At 36.1% G+C, this 23767-nt stretch overlaps 1 protein-coding gene across 1 annotated transcript; it reads left to right on the top strand.

Moving 5' to 3' along the window:
- The first annotated feature begins 22531 nt into the window (after window positions 1-22531).
- Window positions 22532-23473, top strand: LOC104870660 (olfactory receptor 2G3). The gene has a single exon (XM_010636339.1). It carries the CDS (start codon window positions 22532-22534, stop codon window positions 23471-23473), a length of 942 nt encoding a protein of 313 aa, XP_010634641.1.
- Window positions 23474-23767: the final 294 nt, after the last annotated feature.

Raw genomic sequence — 23767 nt, 5'->3', positions numbered from 1 at the left:
TTTGGCACTGATGGGCAAATTCCACCTGAAACCTCTAAATATTCCTTGTTAGGGACCAGTATAAATGATCAGAGGAAGCCATTGAAAAGTAGAAGCCAGAGATGCTAAGATAAAATGCTGGCTTGCTCTATTTGCATTTTTATCTCAATGACAAAAATGATATCACTTTCCTCTTTCTTCAGATTAAGGCAAAATATGAAGTCAACATTTTCCCATATAAGATTGAAAATAGCTGAGAGAGGAACAAAAACAGTATCAGTGATGAGAAGGCAAGTGTCACTTACCTAGTGAATGTCTTCTGCTCAGCTGCTGACTTCTTCTAGATTTGGACACCTTCTCTCCAAACAGTTTTAATAGCATTGTCACCAAGTCTGTGTGTTGTAGATGTTTAGTGATCATCATGGACCAGACTGACAAAAGCAGCTAGGCCAGAACAGGAAGAAGAGAGCACTGCAGGAATGTGGCTGCAAAGCCATGGCTTCCAGCCAGCTTGTCCTGTCACACCAGCCCTGGCCACAGCAGTGCACGACAGGGACTTGGTGACCAGCACCTGTGTGCTAGCACTCTGCACGTTCTCAGCTTGAGTCCTGCTGCTACTCAGAGAATTAAATATAGAGGGATAAAGTCAGCAAATCAGTCATGTACATCTTGCTCAAATATTATATTTTAAATTATTTATTTATTAATGTATTTTTATTAAGTATTTTTATTCGAACATGTTTGCAGCACATAATGACTAACTTCATCCTGGTGAGTTTGTACATGTACATTATACATCTCTATTCTTTTTTGTCCCCTTCTCTCTGCCATAAAGAAAGATAAACTTGAGTCATTTGTAGGTAAATGGGTACACCTTGAGATCATAATAGTGCAATAAATCAGACACACAGGCTTAAATATCACATGGTTTTACTTATATGACTTGAATATGCATTAGATGGTCTCACAGCCTCATATAATAATGGCTTGAGCCATGCAGACATGCACAGAGATGCAGCCAAACTTTCTATTTTCCCTAGTTTGTGTCAGCATGGAAGATTGTTGGTATCCATCCTGCAAGGATTATCTTGAGTACAAGAATAATCTTTAAATTTTCTGATCTTTCTTTACTTTGCTGATCCTTCTGAATACTGTATTGTAATTCCCTTATAATATGGGTATGTATGAGAGATTGTTTTTCCTTTTTGAACTTTGACTGGTGTCCTGACTAGATTAATTAGATACCTTTTAAAGTGTGAGTATGTGATTTGTAGAAGCAAAAGTATATGCAAGAGATGCTGAATATTCACTTGATGGCAACTAACTTGAATTTGAGTGAAACTGGCAGTAACAAAACTTTTCTTTAGTGTTCTGATATATTAGCTAGATTATTTCATTACCATAATTTCTTTTCACCTTTGACTTCAATTTTAGTGATGTTTCTTCACAATTTAACCCAGATTAATAATTCATTTTTCCATTCCAAACAAAATAGGTTAAAGCAGAAGTTAGTGTACCTTATTTTATTCTTAAACTTTTTCAAGATTTTATTACTAATTCAAAAATTAATACAAATAACCAACCAATGAATAAGTATTTTATCTTGGAAAAATAGTAGGTTTGAATATGTCACTTGACAACATTATATCTTGATTTCTCCAACTAGATTATCTGCTATAAAATATCTGCATAACAAGTTCATAAAGCATTCATGACAATTAAACATATTTCCTTTGTAAATACAGAAAAAATTCTACACAGTATAACTTATAATGTAAGAGGAATAAGCAGAAGCAGCAATATTAAATGGGCCACTTGGATGGCAAAACTAACTAGGAGTGATTATGGAAATGTCTGATGCCCATGACTTTCTGCAGAAAGTAAAATCGATTATTTTCTTGAGTCTTTTTTGTAAACACTAACATTTATTATCTCTATAATGCCACTTATCCTTGCAAACTGGCCCTGTCTAATTTCTTTCTTTTTCTATTACTCATTCTGGGACTAAGAGTCTTTAGGAATATTGTCTTGAAATATGGTTTTGTATTATTTTATGCCTCCAAAGAAATGGGACAGATATCATTGCAAGTTAGTTAGAGGGTTAGTGTAAGAATAAATAAAAAAAAATCTTGAGAAACTATTATATTTAGAAGTAGACTTCTTCTGTATTGCAAGATTACTTTTAGAAGAACATCCTTAATTAGAATTTAAGTAATTTATTTTCAAATGAAATTCTAAACAATTTTGAAATGCCAGATTTGATTATTTTTGTGTTAAAATCTGTCTCAGAATTTCATTATTTGATTATTTAAACTCAGGCAATCTTTTTCTATATCTGAAGAAAGTTGAATTTCCTCTTATATATTACAAAAGTTATTGTTAAGTCATTTTTCACAATCTTTGTATTTTTATATTGCCTGTGTCCAAGCAGCAAATAATTTGTTCTAGTTATTTAATGTTTTGAGTTTCTCAGATAAGCTTGCATTTTTAGAGTAAAATTTAGTTACATTCATTACTGCAGAGAAGCAGTAAACTTTTACAAATAAAAATACATAGTTTGTATCTAAATATTTAAATTTAGATATTTATAAATATTAAAATTTATAGGAACTCAGATAATGAGTGATGATGAACTCATAGCATAGATACACTCAGAAAGCAGAGTTGAGAGGAAAAATGGAGAAGAAAGAAAAGGAATGAGATGAAAAGACAAAGACACAAAGACAGCAATGTTCCATGGAATACACAGAAGATGCTTAGTCAGATAAGGTTCTATTATATATGTAAGTATGGAAAGAAGTAGAAGAGCAATATGAAATAAGGCTACAGGATTACCTCAAGTGCAGGACTGATTCTGTTTATTTGTTGGGAAGGACTGTGGGGAGTTCTTGGCTTTCTCACTGGATAAGAAAATTACATGGATTAGTAGAGCTTAATTAACCTAAATAGAAACTAAAACACATGCTGCTGATCCCCACAAGGGTGCTATACTAGAGCTGGAGACAGATACACAGGCCCAGAGTGAGTGGGGTGTGCAGAAGAATGAGGAGTAGGAAGAAACATCTGAGTTTGTGGTTGAGGACAGTGTGGAGCTCGGTAATCCTGCTGCCCTCTTCAACCTGCTGAGTGGGACGTTAATGCTATGTGTTTAGAAGACATTGCAGGACTGATAACTGGGTGTTCACTCCTCTGATTCACTTGCAGACATTTGCTATGGTTTTAATCCAGTCCTGCCTATTGGATTCACTTATTAGAAATCATCATAGATTTGAATAACCTCTGGTTTGTAAGAATGGTAGACCATGGAGAGCTAAAGAATTTATAACTCAAATCAGTATTTGTAATGCATATAACAGCTTCAATCCAGAGAAGTGGAAAAAGGCATAACTGAAACACTTTAAAAAATTCCAAAGTTAAATAACATGAGTAGTAACATGTGTGGTCTCACAGTACCCCTCCTATTAAAATACTACATAACAAGGTTTATGCACACTAGAATGTTCATATCAAATATTCCATAAACCTAAATTTAATCCTCCTCATAGGCATGTTTCATTTGTTCCTATAATAACCTAAAGTAAGGATAATTTTTTCCTTTATTTCAAGTGTTGCCTTCATGCACCAGAAGGTTACTGCACTTTCCCAATTTCATGCAATCAGTAAATTCCAGAACTAAGATGTGACTAATTCAATGCTTTGAATTCTGTATCACCCCATTTTTGACAATTCCATAGTTCTCTTCTGAAACAAAACTCATGTGGCTTCTACAATGAACCTTTTAATTGTCTAAAGATATATTCAGCTTATAGTTCTACTCATGAACAATCACATTAGTCCACTCAATGAATCCAGGATGAAGAGCGATGGCTTTGATTTAGGCCGACCTTCCTCTCCAGATGTCTTCTGTGCTTGCCTGGTGCAGCACTGCAGGTTTGTGACAGACACTGTCCGGTGTCTTCCACATGGTGTATAGGCTGGTCTGTGCCTGGATTTCTGCTCAGTCCATAACCAAGCCCTCACTGACCCACTGGGAGCTCAATCTTAACAACATCAAAACCAATCTATGGCCTTTGCTAAAAATCCACACACCCACAGGGAGCTTTCCCAGGAGTCCCCACCTCATGTTGTTTGCTTTCTCTTCTCTTTGAGCCTCTCAGATTCAGCATAATGAGAGCTCCTGTCACCAACAAGTCCAGGATAAAACAAAACAGAGGAACTAGAAGGGGAGAAGCCTCAGAAGCAATCACAAACATGTTTCTAAGAGAATTCAAACTTTGGGCATATGGGTTTGGAGAGTCACCTAAAGAAAGGTCAAATCAATTCCAGTAAGACTTGATCTCAGGAGTTTTCAAGATGATTCTATAATGTGGACTATTAAATAGGTAAAATTTCCTCTCAAACCTGCTTATTATTGTGAGGAAATTAGGACAACTTCATAAAGTTGTAAAAACATTTTTAAAACAGAAATTTTTCATGTTTTTTCCCACAGTGGCTTCTTCTTCTAAAATATCTTAATTATATTTATTGTACAAGACAGTTTATAACCATAACAGATATGTGAACTCATTTTAAAGTCATTTCCACTGCATAAATTAAGGGAATACATTTTTATTATTCTTAGTTAGCTGGTAATAACCCAAAAACTCAAAAAAAAAAAACAAACATAATTTGACCAAGAAAGGTCACAGGCAGGAGCCCGGAATGCAAACAAATGTTTCTCGATTTGATCTACTTTTCCTCCTCCTAGTTTTTTATCAGAACTGGTCTAGGCTCCTCAGATTCCTCAAAGCTTACACATAATATGTTTTGGCCCACTAAATTATATTAGTCCTTAGTTCACAATGTCTCTGGAACATCAGATAAACAATGTACATGGAACTGATGATTGATTATAAATGCTGAATCTGTACTTTTGGACAAATGAATCTAAATTTCAGACTTTATAATTCTTTACTACAAAAAAATCTACTTATTAAAATTTTTGGGTAAATTTTATCTTCAATTATCATACAAAGCAAGATTTTGGAAAAGAGTTCATATGAGGTTTCAAAAACAAATCCAAATGTGTAGACATCTGTGTTGTAAAGGTGGAATTTTATACCTTTACATAACAGAACTCTTCAGTGAGAGTAGGGTGTTCCCACTGACAAAATCAGCAACATTAATATATAAGTCAAGTTCGTCCTTTCAAATTAATTCCAAAATAATAGAAAGTTTAATGTTTAAATGTGACTGTATCTGCCAAAAAATGTACAATAATTCAAAAGATATAAGATCGCAAAAAACTCAGAAGCCTAAAAATTATTGATGGATTTGAAACATAAAAATAAAAATCTGAAGAAATATCATAAAGAAAGTGAAAGAAAAAATTGTGACAAACTCCAAAAGGATGTCATTTTAATTCAATCAACAGCAGGGTATAAGAAGAGAGGTTTAGGTAAAAATCCTCTCTCAAATATAACAAAAATGATAAAATCTTATCTTTTTACAATAAGTTTATATTAAAATCACAAAGAATATTATTTTTACTTACAATATTGGCAAAGCAAATTTTTTTTCCTGTTGGAAAGCTCCTTTGGTTTGGTCTTCCCATGAAGAAACCTAGAATCGTGACTCATATAAAAATGAACCTGCTTATGGACACAGCAGTTCCATTTCTGGACATTCACCAGGTGAAGATTTAGAGGTGGTGTACAGAGCTCTCTGGGACAGTGTGTAGGTCAGCAAGGAGCTAGACAACCAGATGAACCAGTTCTGCAGCACAATAATGATGGAAGTCTACATCTACAGGATTGGAACACTCTCCAAAATACGTATTTAAGAAGAAAAATATACATGACAGAATTTGTAACACAAGATGTTATCTATTAACCTAAACAAATGGACACATGAAATATACTTGCACATATACCAGCACCTCATGCATCCAAATGTGTGGTTGACCTGTTGGGGTGGGGAGAATGAGGAGATGGAGTAGGAGTCAGGGAGTGATTTGTATGTTCCATAAATACCTTTACTGGATGTGTTTCTCACACTTTTGTGTTTTTTCTATTTATAATTTTAAAGAGGGCAATACAAGACCAGTGCATTATCCTACGAGAGAGATTTCCTGAGAGTATACATAGTATACTTAAAGTCTGAAATGTAACAAACAAATATTTTACCTCCATTTCCTTTCCTGTGTTTTACTTTTTAAAATTTGATGATTTTGCACCAAATTGCATAAGAAATTTAGTTACATAATTTAAAGTCAAATAATTATTCAGGCATCTTTAAAAAAAAGTAATTTCCTAGTCCCTCTCTACAGTCATTTTCTAATCTTACAGAGGAAGAATTTTTGCTCTTTTAGATTATTGTTGAATTACTAGAGAGTGAGTCTAAGGCCTTAGCACTGAGCTACATCTCTACCTACTACCTCCTTTTAATTTGTTTGAATGTAGGTTCTTGCTAAGTTGCTAAGTTGCTTAGTTGCCCAGGTTAGGCTTGAGCTTGTGATCCTCGGGCCTTAGCCTCCCAGAGAAGGGGGATTAAAAATTAATAAATAAATCCAGTTCCTACGTTCACCTAGCTTCTTTTACATTTTTATCTGTCATTTTCTTGAATATTTTTAAATTAATTCAATCTTTCCAAAGACTCTTAAAATAAAAAAAAAAAAACTCTAGCTCTTTGAGCTCCAGTGCTGTTCCACACTTATGGGATGCACCAGTGAACAGAAGAAAGATCCTTTCCTCCCAGAGTTTAGAATTCTGGGGCAGATGGAAGCGGGTAAATAATCAGCCTAACAAAGTGTGCTATATTGTAAATTAGAAGATGATACATGCTAAGGATAGAAGGAACCACAGAGTAGGACAAGCAGCACCAGACAGGTAAGGAAAGCAGTTAAATGGCCCAGAAAGGTCTCTTTGAAAAGATGTGATGTAAAATCTGGAAGGTGGAGGAGAAGATAAAACAAGCAGGTACCTGAGATCAGCATTTCAGAAACAGCAGGGATCCCACTGCAGGAGACTAGTAGTGCTGAAGCTTGCAGAGCTGAGCGGAGAGAATGGAATGAGGTACAGGTAATGAGGTCAGAAGACAGGACTCAATAGCCCCTCACAGGAACTCAGAAAATTGGGGTGTTAAGCAGAGGGGTGGGGAGGGACACCATACACTCAGAGTTTCAGGTGAATTTTCTGTCATATTTAGAATTGCCTGGAATGGATCAGATCAAATCCAGGTGAGTGTCTAGTATAAAGAATAATATCAGCTGAGGAGTCTGTGAAGCACAAGTATTTATTTCTAAAAGTTTCAGATGCTAGAAAATACAAGAACAAAGGTACCAGCAGATCCATTGTCTGCTCAGGGATATTCTCTGGTCATGAATGGAGCCTTTCAGCTGTGTCCTGGTACTAGAAAGGGCCCAGGCAGTCCTCTGGCCTCCCTCTATGGTGCCTCTTCATCAAGGGCACTAATTTCATTCTCCTCCAGTCACCTCCCAAAGACCTCACCTAAAAATGCCATCACACTCATGTTAGGATTTCAGAATATTAGTTGTGAGGGAACACAGATAACAGCCTATAGCAGTGAGAGATGATTGGGTTTAGAACAGGGTCTTAGAGAAGTGGTGACATCTTGAGTATATTTTGAGAGTGGAGTTGAATGGATTTACTGGGAGAATAGATGTAGTTTGATACTACTTCTACTTCATTTTTTATTTATATGTTACTTCTGACAACAGAAAATAAGCATTTAATTTTTGAATAACATTTTGTTTTCCTAGATAAGCACACATAACACATACCTACACACATACACTCACACATCTATTCTCCAGTCCTCAGTATATTTTATATTTATATCCTAATTTTAAATAACCTATTTTATACCAATGACAAATATATTGTTTACACCTAAGCTTCATGATGCAGTATAACTGAATTTCTCATGCAACTTTTGTTTGTTTGTTGAGTTAAAAAAGTTTTTATGTATGAATGCAATTTTAGTTTCCATTAATATCATGCACAAAGGTATAAGGTGCATCTCAGGATGATCAAACATACCAAGTAGTATATCAGGACATTTCCTCCACTTGTTTGCTCCAAGCTGGATTCTCTCAACACATTTTCCTGGAATTTACCTTCTAAAAACTGTTTTCTTCTTTTTTTTTTCTTCCTGAATTCAGCTTCTTGTTCTCTGGACTCTATAACTGTTGCTTTCTTATTTTTCATTTTTCTCTTGCTATAGGATGTTTCCATTACCTTCCTGAGAAAACTGATATAAGAAAAGGGGGAATGAGAGATTCTACCTCAAAAATTATATTACTCTGTCAATATGTACTTAACTGATATTTTGACAGCATCCAGTTCTAAATAAAAAATAAATTTCTCTTAACATTTTGGAATTGTTCCTTAATTCCAGTTTCTAGTGTTTATTGAGAAATAGCATGTTAGTCTTTCAGCCCCCTCCACGACCAATAACTTTTAGATTTTTGTTTTATTAATGGTGAATGCACTTTCAGTATGCTATATCTTTGTGTCAGTTTATTTTATTCCAAATTATTATGCACTCACTGGAGCTATAAACAATCTTCCCTCTCTAAACATATTATTTTCATGAATAGGGCACACATGAGTAAATACCAAATAGTTTCTCTGGTGTGAAAAATTAAAAGTGTAATAAAATTCAAATGGTATAGTTGGTAATGTGAAATAGGAATAAAAGGGCTAAAGAAGTAGGGGAAGTGAAAGGGTAGGGGAAAGGAAATAAGGGAAAAGAAAAATACAATAAAAAGAAAAAATGAAAACAAAGTTTTGTAAATAGGGAAGGGTGAAGGGGGTGAAGGGAGGGCTGGGGAATGGGAAAAAAATAAGAACCAAGATACATCATGTAAAGGTACAAGATCCCAATGATGAATGTAACTGTATTGTTTACATTAAATGTACCAATAAACTTAATGGAAATATTATTTTCAGAAGCCATTATAATAATAATAGTATAAAAATAAATGTAGCAAAGGAACATTTTTTTATTATTCACATTAGAACACATAACTGTGCCAACAGAAAAATACGAAATTAGCAATAACACAAAATACTACAAAACAGAAAACAAAACATCAGCAAAAATTATAATTATGTTGCTAATAAAGCATTTTATTTTCTTGGTTTATTCTTTAGTTTTAAAGTAAAAAAAGAAGCTTTTAAAAAGAACAATTCTCACTTTTAAACTTAGTGATCAAATTCAGTGAAATTTTTTTTCAGTGAAATATTTTGGGAAGAACTAAAATCTGCACTAACAAAATGAAAATATAGTTTCATTCACATCTTTTTCTCTTTTATATTTTATACTGAAATAAAAACTCTAAGTGCTCATATCAAAAATATTTTTTGCAATGGCAATGCTATCATTTATTTATCATTTTTATTGTTACAATATTCACAATAGGAAACATGGAGACAGATCTTTTGCAAATAGGGAGGGGATCAAGAGATGTTGGGATGGGAAAGCAGAAGAAGGAAGAGACATAAAAATAATAAGATGCATTATATACATGTACCACTCCCCAAAATAAACATGTTCATTATGAACCACAAATATACACTAATGAAAACTTAAATTAAAAATAAAAAAAATTGAAATTGAAATGCTTCACAAGTCCCCAAGGTGGAGAAATGAACAAACACATGGGAAATCATATTGACAAAGAGAAGTGGCTTGAATAAAAATCTTGTAAAAGATCTCCCACAAAAGATGAGTGGATAGGGAAGGCTGCTGATTAGCCCACATAGAAATGGAACAGAGGACAGAGTTTGCTGCAACACCAGAAGGTAGAATGGATGGCACAGACTGAGGTGGACACCGGCCAATGGACTGGTGCCCTAGGTCAGCCATAGAGATGCAACATTGGGTGCAGCAGGGACAGCAAACTGAACGGGACATGCAGAAGCTTGCTTTAGATGCATTCCTGATGCACGTGCTGTGTCTGCATGCTCCCAGTTGCTGCTATTTAGCTCTTCTGTTGCCAGACTGCAAGATGTGCTCCTCAAGCCCTGTGAACAACTCAAAGCCTACAGGGCCTGAAGGGATAGAGCCACCTCTTTCATGGGAGTTATATGGTTCATAGGCTGTTGGAGTGTGCACTCAGGTGAGCTGTCTTGCTAGAGCTTGAAGTGAGAAGGTGGAGCAAAGCTGGAACATGCAAATCAAAAATAAATTGGAGAGAAGTCATCGGTAGTAAAACCATTCAAACAACAAAACAAAGACTCAGTTTGAGTATTTCTCAGAGTAAATGAAGACACCAGGTAGAGGAGGGAAAAAGTAATGAAGGAATAAAGAAAGCTGTGAGAATTAAGTAGAAGTAGTAAAATATCAAACATTTGGGTTATTGAGATTCAAGAGGAATTTGAAAATTCCAGCAGGGCATAAAGTTTACTCAAGAAAATTAATAATAATAATAACAATAATAATAATAAATAGTAAATAATAATAATAAACCTTCCCAAACCTGGAGAGGGACACAAATTCAGGTACAGAAATGTCAAATGTCACCAATCAGGTTCAACTCAGCTAAGCCTACTGTAGTCAAGCTTTCAAAAGCTAAAGATAAAACAGGATTCACATGGAAGTCTCGTTAACCTCCTGACAGGGCACATCTCAGCAGAAACCTTACAGGTTGGGGGATGGGGTAATTGGTGCCAAATCCAAAAGGCAAAAACACTGCCAAGTAAGGATATTGTTCCCAGCAGTTACCCCTCAAAAATAAAGGAGAAGCTGATGTTCCCAGATAAAAGTTGGCAGCATTAATATTTCCAGGCTTGTCTAGCAAGCAGTGCTAAAAGGAGTTCTTCAAACTGAAGACTATGTAAACATGGAATAAGAAAACATAAAAAAGTATAAAGCCCAATGAGCATAGAAGTATCTATGCAGACAAATTCAGACTGCTTTAATATTGAAAACATGGTACATGAATTCATGTCATTATTATGAAGATTAGACAACAAAACCACTATAATTTATGATAGCTATATTAATTTGTTAAAAGACAAACAATATAAAATGTAGCCTGAAGCCACAAAAGTTTAAAGTATATAGAGGGATAGGGTATAACTGTAGAGTTTTAAACATTTTTTTCTCTTTCTCTTTTTATTATTTTCTCTGGAATCAGATATACATTACTATAAGTTTATTTATTTATGATTGAGTACTTTTTAGGTATTACAGTAGAATTACGTACATCATTGGTGTCTTATACCTTTACAGGACAGGTCTTGGTTCTCATTTATTCCCCATACCCCTGCCCTCTCTTCACCCCTCAACCCTTCCATATTTACAAAAACTTTGTTCTCATTCATTACTATAAGTTTATAGTAACTTAGTAAACCAAAGATGCTTTTCCTAAGCCTATTTGCAACTTCAAAGTAAGAATTTGTAACAAACACACTGATTATAATAAACAAAACAACCATACATAATCTACTAAATAAAATCACCTAATCACAAATAAAAACCATGGGGAAGGAAGAAGAAAATGCAAAAAAGCTGGAAAACAAGCTATGTAATAGCTATAATACCTTGCTTACTGGTAATTACCTTAAGTGCAAATAAAAATAATCCAATTGAAATAAATAGAATGGTGGAATAAAAATGCAAGACCTAACTATATGCCTGTTACAAGAAACTCATTTAACCTAAAAAAGTACATGGAGACAAAAAATGAAGTCATGGAAAGAGGTATTCCTTGCAGACAAAATCCAAAAGAAGAGTTGCAACTATGGTATGTCAGTAAAATATAGTTTAGGTGAAAACAGATAATGAAAATCTCTACATAATTATTCAAGAATTATAGCATATAACAACTGAATATAACAAGTGAAAAACTATATTCACTCCACATTAGAGCATCTAGATATATAAAGCAAGTAATAATATACCTAATGCAAGAGACACACTCCTGTACCATCAGCATAGAGTGTCAACACCTCACCTTCAACCAGGGATGGTTCGTGCTCACCACCTGGACTGGACAGATATCAACAGAGCACCCTACAACTGACAGAGGATGACCATCTCAGATCACTGTCCAAGGCAGGCCACACATAGGCTGCAGATCACCTCAACCAACTACGATTTAAATCACATGGAGCTCCTTTGCTTACCATAATGCAATAAAACCATAAACCAATAACAAGAAAAGCTTTTGAAACCGTACAAACACATGGGAAATAAACAACATTCTCCTGAACAACTGAGTCAGTGAAGAAATTAAGAAGGAAAATGTAGAATGTCTAGAACAAATAAGAGGAGAAATGCAACTGTAGAACATTTCAGTTCCACACTGCCTTACAAAGCCAATTTAAGAGATCGTGATGGGGACAAATTTTACTGACAAGCCAGAAAGTTAGAATATGAGAACTATTGTCCCTCCTGAAGGCATTTTATATATGGGCTGCAGGCGTAAGGCTGATCTAGGTCTCTGGGGGAGACATTATTTAGTCTTGGACAGGTGGTACAGTGAAGGTCATACATTTTATAGAGTTCTAGTTGTTGGATGCACTCGCGGCTGTTATCTGAAGGTCACCAGCTATTCCTGCTTCTGTAAATCTAAATAAAAGTAAGAAACCAGAAAAATTTTTTTAATAGATAACCTTGCAATTAGTCATTAAGATACAAAACAAAGGAGGAGGGTGCAAAACAACCTTTTTGGCCTGGAATGTTTTACCCCTAAGAAAGCACCAGAAGCACAATATCCCAAGTCTTGGGGTACAGAAAAGGCAGGGCTAAATGTTATAGCATGAACTCCTGCACCAAAAATGTAGAAAGAGGTCTAATAAGCAATAGACCATTGAACTTCAAGGAAATGAAAAAAACAAAACTAAGTAAATAAAAACTTAATAAATGAAAGCAGTAATTAAGATCAGAGCAGAACAAAATGAAAAAGAGATAAAAACCAAAAGGGCAGTGAAGTGAATGATTTTTATAAAGATAAACAAAATCACTAAATCATTAGTTAGACTAAATAGGAAAAATACAGAAGACTAAAATAAAACCAGAGGTGAAATAGGAGGCATTGTTACTGATACCACAGAAACCCAAAGAGTCATGAGAAACTGATACACATGTACCTATGCCAACAAGTTTGCTAGCCTAGAAGAAACAAATAAATTCCTGGACACATACACCATATCTAGACAGAATTATGAAAACAATATAAAACCTTCATAGACCAATAATGAGTAGTGAATCAGTAATTAAAAGTTTCCCACCCAAGAAAAGTCAACGACCATGAAGCTTTTCTTCTCATTTCTGACTCTGTATATGTTCGTATGTGAGTGGGAGGCACTGTGCAGGAGTGATGCTCTCTGAGAAACTGGGAGGAAACACTGTGTTTCTCTTAAGCTTGAGGGACAGGGGATAAAGGCAGCTCTCTGGAGAGACAAAAGTAGCAGTGCCCTTTGATCTCTGGTGCAGATCTCATAGATCCGCCACAGCTGGCACTGCTGTGTCTCTGCCTAAAGAGTTATAAGCTTGTGTTCCCAGGTAGAGAGAGAGAGAGAGAGAGAGAGAGAGAGAGAGAGAGAGAGAGAGAGAGAGAGATGTAAGCCTGGCTGCATGTGCCCCTGGAGCAGAATGGGGAAAGTCATGAGAAATGGGTGCAGCATGAAGCCTCTGACAGAAACCCAGCTGGGCTAGTGCAGTGGTCCTGAGGTCCCTGGACTCACATGGTTACCAGTGTCTGCTTCTTCCAGCCCCGAGATTGTTGTGCGAGGGAGAGGCATCTTAGTCTTCTAACCGTATTCTTAAATCCTTCCAGTTTTAGCCACATGCTGCAGTGGAACTGCAAAGGCACATGTTCACCTTTCCTAAGATTTCACTGCTATCTAGGGTTCTGCACTACAGATTTCTTTTATTCTTGCTGAATGTATACCTCCTGCCCTAATCCTGTAAATGCATTCAGTCTCATCTTTTCTTTCCCTTTTTCCCCCTACAAGTCATGCACTATTTTCCATGTTATAAAAGTTTACTGATTTCTTCTTTGCTCTTTTCTTCTCCCACTTCTATTTGTCCATGTGGATTCATAGAACTTCTTTATATTTAGTGTAGTTTTTTATGGTTTCTGTGAAGAAATGAGAATAACTCCTGTTTAATATACCAAACTTAATTAGAATTCATTAATTTGTAACTGTATAGACTATAAAATCTGTACAATAAATATTTATGCAGTTTCAGTTACAAAGTTTGAATTGCCCTATAACTTTTATTACTGATGTACAGCATTCAAAGACAATGATCTCATTTCCATCCCTAGAGCTAATGGCCCTGTAATCCAAAATAGGAGAGATTGGAGGGGGTGAAGAGAGGGCAGGGAATGGGGAAAAATGAGAACCACGGTCTGTCATGTAAAGGTACAAGATCCCAATGATGAATGTAACTGTACTGTATACCTAAAAAGTACCAATAAACTCAATGAGAAAAGAGAAAAAGAATTCTCATCTGAGGTGCAATTTTTTTTATATATTTTGTAGTTTTACTATTACCTTCAAACCCAAACTCTGTAGTCAGTTATACATCCACCATATATAATATGAATTTCTCCAACACATATACACCTAATACACCCATTTCCTTGTTTCACCATGTATCTATTAAGACTGTAAATATATTTCCACTTGTTTCATAAATTGTTGAATATATCTTCTGGGAATGCTGCATGTAGTAATCATATAGGACAGTGCTAACATCTTCTAACCCCACACTGACAAACCCGCAGTGGTTCATGAGGCAACACTGATAGGATGAGAGTAAATACAGTGTTGACATGTTGCTTAATGACTGGGTCCACTCAATCTTTTCTGTGTCTGTGTGGATGTAAAAGACTATTCTTTTTTTGTACCAGGGATAGAACTCAGGTCTTTGTGCTTGTGAGGCAGGCAGTGGAACTACTGAGCTAAATCCCCAGCCCTAAAAGACTATTCTTAAAAGGCGGAGAGCACAGGTTTATTTTCTTTCACATAAGCTTGTTATGGACTGAATTTGTATGTGAGAAACTAAGGACATATGCTCTAAAAATGCAAAAGTGTAACTGGAGATGATGGAGAGAAAGAGAAGACTCAACAGTAAGAAGAAACGTGAATATGGATGATGAGGCAGGCGAGCTTTTGGCTGTGCCAATAAACCTTTCAGCAGAACTTCATCACTGACCATTTTCCACGGAGCTGTAGCAGGTGCTTACACCTTGGAGGTTGGGAGGCAAACTGGATGACTAAATGAGGTGTGCTGCCTAAATCTTGGTTGGAATGTCTTTTGGAGTTTGCCTTTCTTGCCAGGTGAGAAACATATTCACTCCTTACTCATTTTCTGAGAATGAGAAATCACAGAGAAAAGGAAAAAAATCATATATTTGAGACACAACCATGAGATCATTGCTGAGTCAAAATTGTCACATCACAGCACACCATTTGGGGGCTTGTCTACTGAAAAGTGAATATTTACCTAGGCAATTATTAAACATGTTTAAATATCCACAGAAGAATCCAACTGATCATCACAAATGAGTTTAGTGAAGCAGTAACAATGGCTAAAGACTCCTCCAACAATTCATCCCTGGAAAACAAACATATCATGGCCACTGAGGCCACCTGGTCTGACATTTGGGTTTTATCAAGAAAATAAGTGGAACCTAGAATATACCAATAAACTCAATAAAAAGGAAAAAGAAAATAAGTGGAGTTTATCAGTGACAAATGACACTTGATGAGTACTTATTAAATAGCTTCTTTAGAGTAAAATACAGGCTATTTTCATGTTAGAAACAGAGTAACAGAGACATTGTTTCTTCTAGTTCAAGTATCATTCTTAACTCTCCCAGAGCCAGAGAGACAGAGTCCTTCAACTTTGCTATAACTGTTAAAAAATATATCATTGTTTTTATAGCTGAATAAAGGAAGTAATTAATGTTTTTCTCCATATTACAAAGACAAAATACAGATTAATTTATATTTCCCACTGTCATTAAATTGCTTTTCCATTCATTCAGATTTAAGCCCAAGAGGAAAAATAGGGGCTAGGTAAAATTATTTTTATTGGATATAATTGAAAGTCAGAAGCCTGTGTTACATTACCATACATGGAATACTTTGTCCAGAACTGTAGAAGAATGGAAATGTATTAACTGGTATTTGTTAGTCATTCAGTAATCAAGTGCTGCATTGAATTTGCTTGTAAATCTTTCTATCAATATGAAAGTTGAGCTTGCTACTTTTTACTCATAAGCAAACTTAGATAGGAAGTTCAGGAAAACTTACACAAGGGAAAAAAAGTTGGTGAGTTAGCATCCAAATTCTCTAGTCTTTCCACTACTGTCCATAAGGTATATGGCAGAAGATAGCTTTTTATTGTGACAAATGGGAAAAGTTCTTTTTTTTTCTGCCAATTATTGTTTTAAGGAATTATTAGAATATTAATGGAGGAGACCTAACTTATGGGCATGAGGGAATGAGGAAAAATTTTTGTAAAATTCATGATACAAATGTGGAGCAAAAGAAGGAAAGAAAAGCAGAAGGGAGAAGAGAAAGATGGAAGAAATGAAAGAGGAAGAAAGGGAATGAAGAAAGAAAAGGAGCGGAAGAAAGATTAAAATGAATAAGGAGAGGGTGAGAAACAGACATGTCAGTAATATATACACTACAAGCTGTGGGGACATTCTGCCTTTCAAGATGCCCAAGGAAGCCTGGAAAGACACTTCGAAGTACAGACAGTTCTGAGACTATGGAGAACACAATGACATAGAAGGCAGTGGTTATAACTGTGCCCTATAGGCTGGTTAAGATCAGTGTGAAGGACTGATTATACAAGATGCTCTTCAGGAGTCTTTTGTGATTAAAAAAAAATGACCATGGCATTCTCTGCTCTGCTTCTTGTTCTAAGTTCTGGGTCTTTGTAAAATAGTATTTGCAAAGCTACTTTCATGTGTTTGATTCTCAGTCTATAGATAAGGGGATTGAGGGTTGGGGTCAGGACTGTACAGAGGAGGGAGATGAACTTCTCATGCATATGGTCATAAGAATTGTTGGGCTGGCTGTATACTTCTGTGATGCCTCTGTAGAAGGGGACACATCTGTAATGTGGGTCCACATGGTCCCAGGGCTTGTGCCATGCCTGGACTGACTTGATCCCTTTAACTGTCTTGGCTATGTGTTTGCAGGGTATCAGTATGGTGCCAAGGGCAAAAGGAATAAGACCAATGAAATAATAAAGCTAGCCTAATTGCCATGGATGTCCACAAATGCCAGTTTAATCACTGGAGGTGCCTCACAGCAGAGATGGCCAAGTTACTGGTTTCCACAGTGAGGCAGCATGAGTGATAGTGCACCGATTGAGAGCATTTCTGGCTCCACTCAGCCATGCAACACCATTGAGAGTCTGGCACAAGCATGGGCCCATCACAGGCACCTGATAGAAAGGTTTTAAAATGAAATACAGGAGTCAAAAGCCATCATTGCCAGGAAAATATATTTGGTGGAGCCCAGAGCCAGTGAGACTCAGAGGTGGATGATACAGCCCAGGGATGAAATAGTTTGAAATGGTCCTTTGGGATTCCACAGCCAGTGGGGGACAATGCTTGTGGTGAAACAGATGTTGATTATACTATATTAATACATTTTTCTATTTTGTTTATCTTTGTCTTTATTTTTTCTTTAGCTCTTCCAATACATTTCTTACATTCTTTAAAGCTTTCAGAGAGGTTATGTTTTTCTATTTATTTGTGTTTCTTGCTTATCTTTTGTCAAAAATTTGGCACTTTAACATTGCGATGTATTAGTCCTTACAAATGAGATTGTTCTCCTTTTACAAAAATTATAAGGTTTTGGTTTCAAAGTGCTAGTATGCTTTTGTTTAGGAACTTTACTGAAGTACTTGCTATATAATTTATTTCTTGCCAAACATAGGAACTGATGTTTCTGTTCTTTTAGCTGTGAACGGTTGAAATAAATTTTCTCAATGTCCAGGAGCTCAAACAACAGCAATAATAGCAGTAAACTAAACAAAGATATAAAGGAATGAAGCTTTTGTGTCAGTCTTTCTGAAAGTCCCACAGCGATTAAAACACACACACTGGTTAGCATGTAAAGTCTGCTCTGTTATAACAAGGGACTCAAGTCCCATAAAGGGGACTAAAGCTGCTGCTGCCACTGGAAAATGACCACAAGGGTGGGACTGGGCAACGAAAAGGGGGAAGAGGTCCTCACAAGAGACCTGATGTGTTTGTTTTCTCTCTGTTCAGCAGCAGTTGCTGAAGTATTTGTTCTTTTCCAGGGTCCTAACAACATTGGTTCTGACAAATTCTGCTTGTTTTTGATGTTTCAGTAAGGGAACATTTAGCATTATTTGACATTTTTCTGGACTCACTGTGTATTGTTCTTTAAATTTATCCTTTTATTTATATAACTTTTCTATATTTTTATCTCTCTTTTAATGAATGCTCAAAATTTCCTGAAGATGCTTTCTTTTCTCTGGTGGTGTCAATACTAGATAACCTACGTCTATATCAGAACCTACCCTCAAATGAAAATATTTAAATATAGTTTTTACCCATTCTGAGAAGATATTAAAATATTTGTATGCTTTACTTATTCATTCATCACTATTGAGCTCTTACATTTTAAAGAATTTGTAATGTTGGTTAGTTTTTACTTAATGCAGCATAAAATTAGTGTATTTAAAAAATAATTTTTAGGGGAATCTTAACTGTATACAGCAATGTTTTATTTTGGTTTCACCACCACTATTCACCAGTGTTCAATATTCATATCTAAAGCATGCCTTTAGTTTGTTTCTAAATGTAACTTACCATGAGCTGACACTTAGTTCCAGGACCTTCTCACAGTTTTAAGTAAGAGAAAGTTTTCCTGTCTTCTGTCTCCACTTCAGTGGAACCATAGAAACTGCATGATTACTGTTCATGAAATGTATGTTATTTTATGTTCACAGCCAGTGATATACAAGTGATGCCACCACCCCTTTCCCATTCATTTCTATTCCTAAATGTCTATTACTGTGAAGGAGTCCTTCTTGTTTTATCACCTTATTTACTCCAGATCTAACAAGTTTTACTCAACAAAATATATTGTACCCAAATAATTTGGAAATATTCTGGAAGAAACTTAAGGTGAGCTGGTACAGCCTTGGTGAATTTCTAAGAAGTCTATATGCTGAAACTTTTAAACTTATTCCACCAAGAAACCTTTCAAAAACTATGGAAAATACTGAGAAGGAACTTGACTACACAGTTTCTGCTGCCATCTTTCTGAAGTAGAACAGCATATGGGCTCTCTCCTGTTGTGTTCTGTGAATGCCTCTATGCATGGACCTTGCTGAGACTCAGAACTTTATTTCCATTTTTTTCTCCAGATTTAACTTTTGCATGAGAATTGAGAGCCTGAAAAAATTTTAAATTAAAGATTTAGGCGTTCAGCATTATCCTTTCTGTATAATTTCCCCAGGAGACTTTCTTGCTTGGTCATTCTTATTCTTGGTAGTAATTGCTCTATGTGGAATATAGGGTTTCCCAGGTCCCAATCTGAGCCTGGTACAGTAACAAATATCAGTGTTTTCTGGCTCTGGAAATAAGCACTTGCATTCCAAATTTGTTCTTGTGTTCCAGGGGTTCACTTCCAGAATATCATATTTCTAGAAAGCTCATTTTTTAGCATCATCTTCTTAGGAAACAAACTAGAAGAGTGAAAAGCAAATTTTCAGAGGAGATGAAATAGTGACTACATTTTTTCTTTTCCCTATCTGCGTGTAATATAAATTCTCCATGCAGAGAATAAATATACATAATAATATATTGTATGCCATTTCTCCATGCAGTTTCTGTAATTGCTCGTGACAGCCTCCCTTATAACACCCCATATAATAATTCACAACTGTGGTTTAGATCTAATGCTTCTCCCAAACGTCTTGTGTGCAGAGTTGGGACTGAGAAGGTAACTGGATCTCAGGTCCACTGTACCCATCAGTGGGTTTGTGCATTTGTGAGTTCATAGCAGACTGTGCTGTTCTGAGGTGGGGCCTGGTCTGAAGAGCTAGTCAGAGCAGTGGAGTCCTGGAAGGTTGTGCTCTTGTCTCTCCTCCCCCCTCCTCCTCTCTACTTCCTGCCAGCATGCAGCCAGCAGCTTTCCCCACTCATGAAGTTTCTACCTTGGAGCCAGAAGACGAATCCTTCAAAACTGTAAGCAAAAGTAAACTTTAAATTGCGTCAGGTACTGTGTCCAGTTAGTGAAAGAGTAATACTTCAACTATCTTTTATGCCACCTCCTGTAAGTTTTTCTGTTTCTGAATAACATTTTAAATTGACTATGAGGATTAGATTTGAAATGAATAATGCTTTTATAATTTTGAGGAATGTACTTTCAGATATAGGACAGTGATGAAACAGAAAAACAAAAAGGTTATTGTCCTACTTTTTTGTAATTTCCTTCCGACTTGTAATTTTCTTAAATTCTTTCCAATTACACCAATGAGGAGTTAAAGATCTGAATCCCTCCTAATGTAATTTGGATACATGCCTGCTGCTTAACACTACTGACACAGTTATTTATTTATGTGCATGTAACGAACTTGTTCTCACTCCTGAATCTGAATTTGTCTATTCTTTTCAAAAACGTTAGATAATTAAACTTTACACAAGTGAAAATATATGGGTTTTAAAAGTCAGGAGGTGGTAAGTCATGATGCTCATGCCATCTATTTTCCTGGTGCATGTGAGTAAATAGAACTGGATTGGGTTACCTCATGAAAACCACATAATGTGGTTTAATAACCACATAATGAGAAAAGAAGTTCACATAATTACATTTTAAAAACCTGGCTTGATATAATTTTTAAGGACATTAAAATTTGCCTGAATAACTGGGTGGCATACATTAAGGAAAATCATATCTCCTCTGAAATTTAGTTTTAATGAAGATTGATAAGGATAGGGTTGTATTGCTATACATATCATACATTCTATACATGTAATTGCTATAGAAAAATTTTAATTTTTTTGTTTTAGTGGAAAGAAACCATAAGGTAAAAAGCAATTTAACAGAAAGAGTAAGCCACCAACTTACCCCAAAATGAAGATTTAGTGACTATACTCTTCAAAATTATCCCTGCATACTAGAAATATCAAGAAAGGCAAAGTAAAGGAAATGTCTTTGCCCAAAATGGCTTGCTTTTTATTTTAAGACACTTGGCATGCTCATGAAATAGGTCTTTACATAAACTGATATACAATTACAAGTAAAGTAATTCAGGATGGAAGAAGAGAAGTATTTGTAGTATGTTTTTGAATTCTTAGAAGAGGATACTTTGTAAATAAATATTAAATGGTAAATAAAATTTGATAAGTAAAAGAAATTAAATAGTTATATGAAGGAAGAAACAGAATTGATGAAGAATTTGAACAAGATGTCAGAATTATATGTTTGCAGAATAGAAAAGGGTCAATATGGCTATAAGAAATTACAAATGAAGATAATTCTGAAAACAGAAAGGAAAACCAAAATTGTTCAGAGCCTGAATTAAATGATGAGGTTTGTTAAATTGGCATTTTAGGAAATAACTTTTTCATAAACATCCTATTTTTGTATGATTCTGACAACTGTATAAAGGCAGGTAAAGAATAGTAAATACCAAAATGTAGTAAACACCTACAATATTCAGCTGCCTAGGATGACATCAACAAAAGTTTCTCATAACAAATGAAGGAGTCAAATGGACTTACCCTGCTACTATAATATATGAGATAATTCTTTGGAGGAAGGGAAGGGGAAATGAGAAGAATAAAGATGTGTCATCCACAGGATCCTAATAACTCCAATCAACATGAACATTGCCATTACAGAACTACGACACATAATACAACAACAAATACACAAAAGTGGTAGGAGAATCAGAGGATGAGGAGGAGAAGGAGGGAAGGTGATTAGAAAAAAACAAACAAGCTTTATATGTACATGTAATTACTCTACAACATTACTGTAAGCTGCATGAATTGTAAACAAGTATGAATAAAATAAAATGAAATTAAAAAATATGAAGTTATAATAAGAAAAATAATTTAAACTTGAAAAATATATCTAATATCATTTAGGAACTTTACTATTGACAGCTGATAGAATAGCTACACCAAAAATGTCTGTTGACAACACCTTCCTGTTTTTTCTTTTACTTATAATCTTGTAAGATCCTTTTAAGGAAAAGTATGCATTTCCAGAAAAAAATGGGAAACAATGTGGAAGAACTCAATGTCATTATCAGTCACTTCTTGCATGGTCTGTTTGATGCTATCATACTGTCAAACAGTTCTTTTTAAGTTGTGTAAACTTTACTTTCCTCCTGGAGACATACAAGCTTCTTGATCTTTCTCCTTTTCCCTCTTTCTCTCCCCTCTCAACTCTCTGGTCCCCATATACAACACACTGCCACTCTCCACCTCTGGTTTCCCAAGTGCACTAGTGATTCTAATTGCATGCCACCATGTGTCAGCCTTATTTTTATACTCATCTCTCCTTTTCAGGAGTAGAGGATGCAGATCATTAATGAGACTGTAGGAGGTGATTTTATACTGGTGGGCTTCTCTGATCAGCCACAGCTTGAGAAGATCCTCTTCGTGGGTGTGCTGATCTCCTACTTCCTGACATTGGTGGGCAACACAGCCATCATCCTGGTCTCCTGTCTGGACTCCATGCTTCATACACCCATGTACTATTTTCTCACCAATCTCTCCTTGGTTGACCTCTGCTTTACCACCAGCATTGTTCCCCAGCTGCTGTGGAACCTTCATGGTCCAGCCAAGACCATTACTGCTGTGGGCTGTGCCATTCAGCTATACGTGTCTCTGGCTCTGGGATCCACTGAATGTGTTCTCCTGGCTGTCATGGCATTTGACCGCTATGCAGCTGTTTGCTGGCCACTCCATTACACCACAGTTATGCACTCACGACTTTGCTGGTCCCTTGCAGGAATGGCATGGTTGAGTGGAGTGGGCAACACCTTGATTCAGGGCACCATTACCCTTCAGCTGCCCCGCTGTGGGAACCACAGAATTTACCACTTCATCTGTGAAGTTCCTGCCATGATCAAGCTGGCCTGTGTGGACGTGCATGCCAATGAGGTCCAGCTCTTCCTGGCTTCTTTGGTGCTGCTCCTCCTCCCCCTGGCCCTCATCCTGATCTCCTATGGGTACATTGTCCAAGCAGTGGCAAGGGTCAGGTCAGTGCAAGCCTGGCGTAAAGTGCTTGGAACGTGTGGGTCCCACCTGTTGGTGGTGTCTCTCTTCTATGGCACCATCACAGCTGTGTACATCCAGCCCAACAGCTCCTATGCATACAGTGAAGGGAAGTTCATCACCCTTCTGTACACTGTGGTGACACCTACTCTCAACCCCCTCATTTACACTCTGAGAAACAAAGATGTGCAGGGAGCTTTGAGGAGGCTGGTTAGTAAACACGGCAGCATAGGACCTTGAGAAACTTCCATGAAGGAAAGATGCAACCTGCCTGAGGTGGAAATGCCTGTAGACAGGCACTAGGAGGCAATACTGGAAAGTGGCTGGCAAAACAGTGCAAGACTAAATTCATGAGACTCTTTGGAGAATGTACAAGCAATTGAAATTCTTTCTTTTATTTGGTTGCTTATTGTACTCAGAGACATCCTATCTAGACTGATATCTTTGTGAACACCCAGCCAGATTGTCCGTAAAGTGCAAACAAAACATTCTAATTCCAAATGTCTGCAATAAATTTAATATTTTCTCTTTTAT

This window comes from Fukomys damarensis, unplaced genomic scaffold (genome assembly GCF_012274545.1).
Source record: "Fukomys damarensis isolate Sample0158 unplaced genomic scaffold, DMR_v1.0_HiC HiC_scaffold_10, whole genome shotgun sequence".
Lineage (NCBI taxonomy): Eukaryota > Metazoa > Chordata > Mammalia > Rodentia > Bathyergidae > Fukomys > Fukomys damarensis.
Note: the sequence above shows the minus strand (reverse complement) of the source record. Positions and strands in the feature narration are given on the sequence as shown.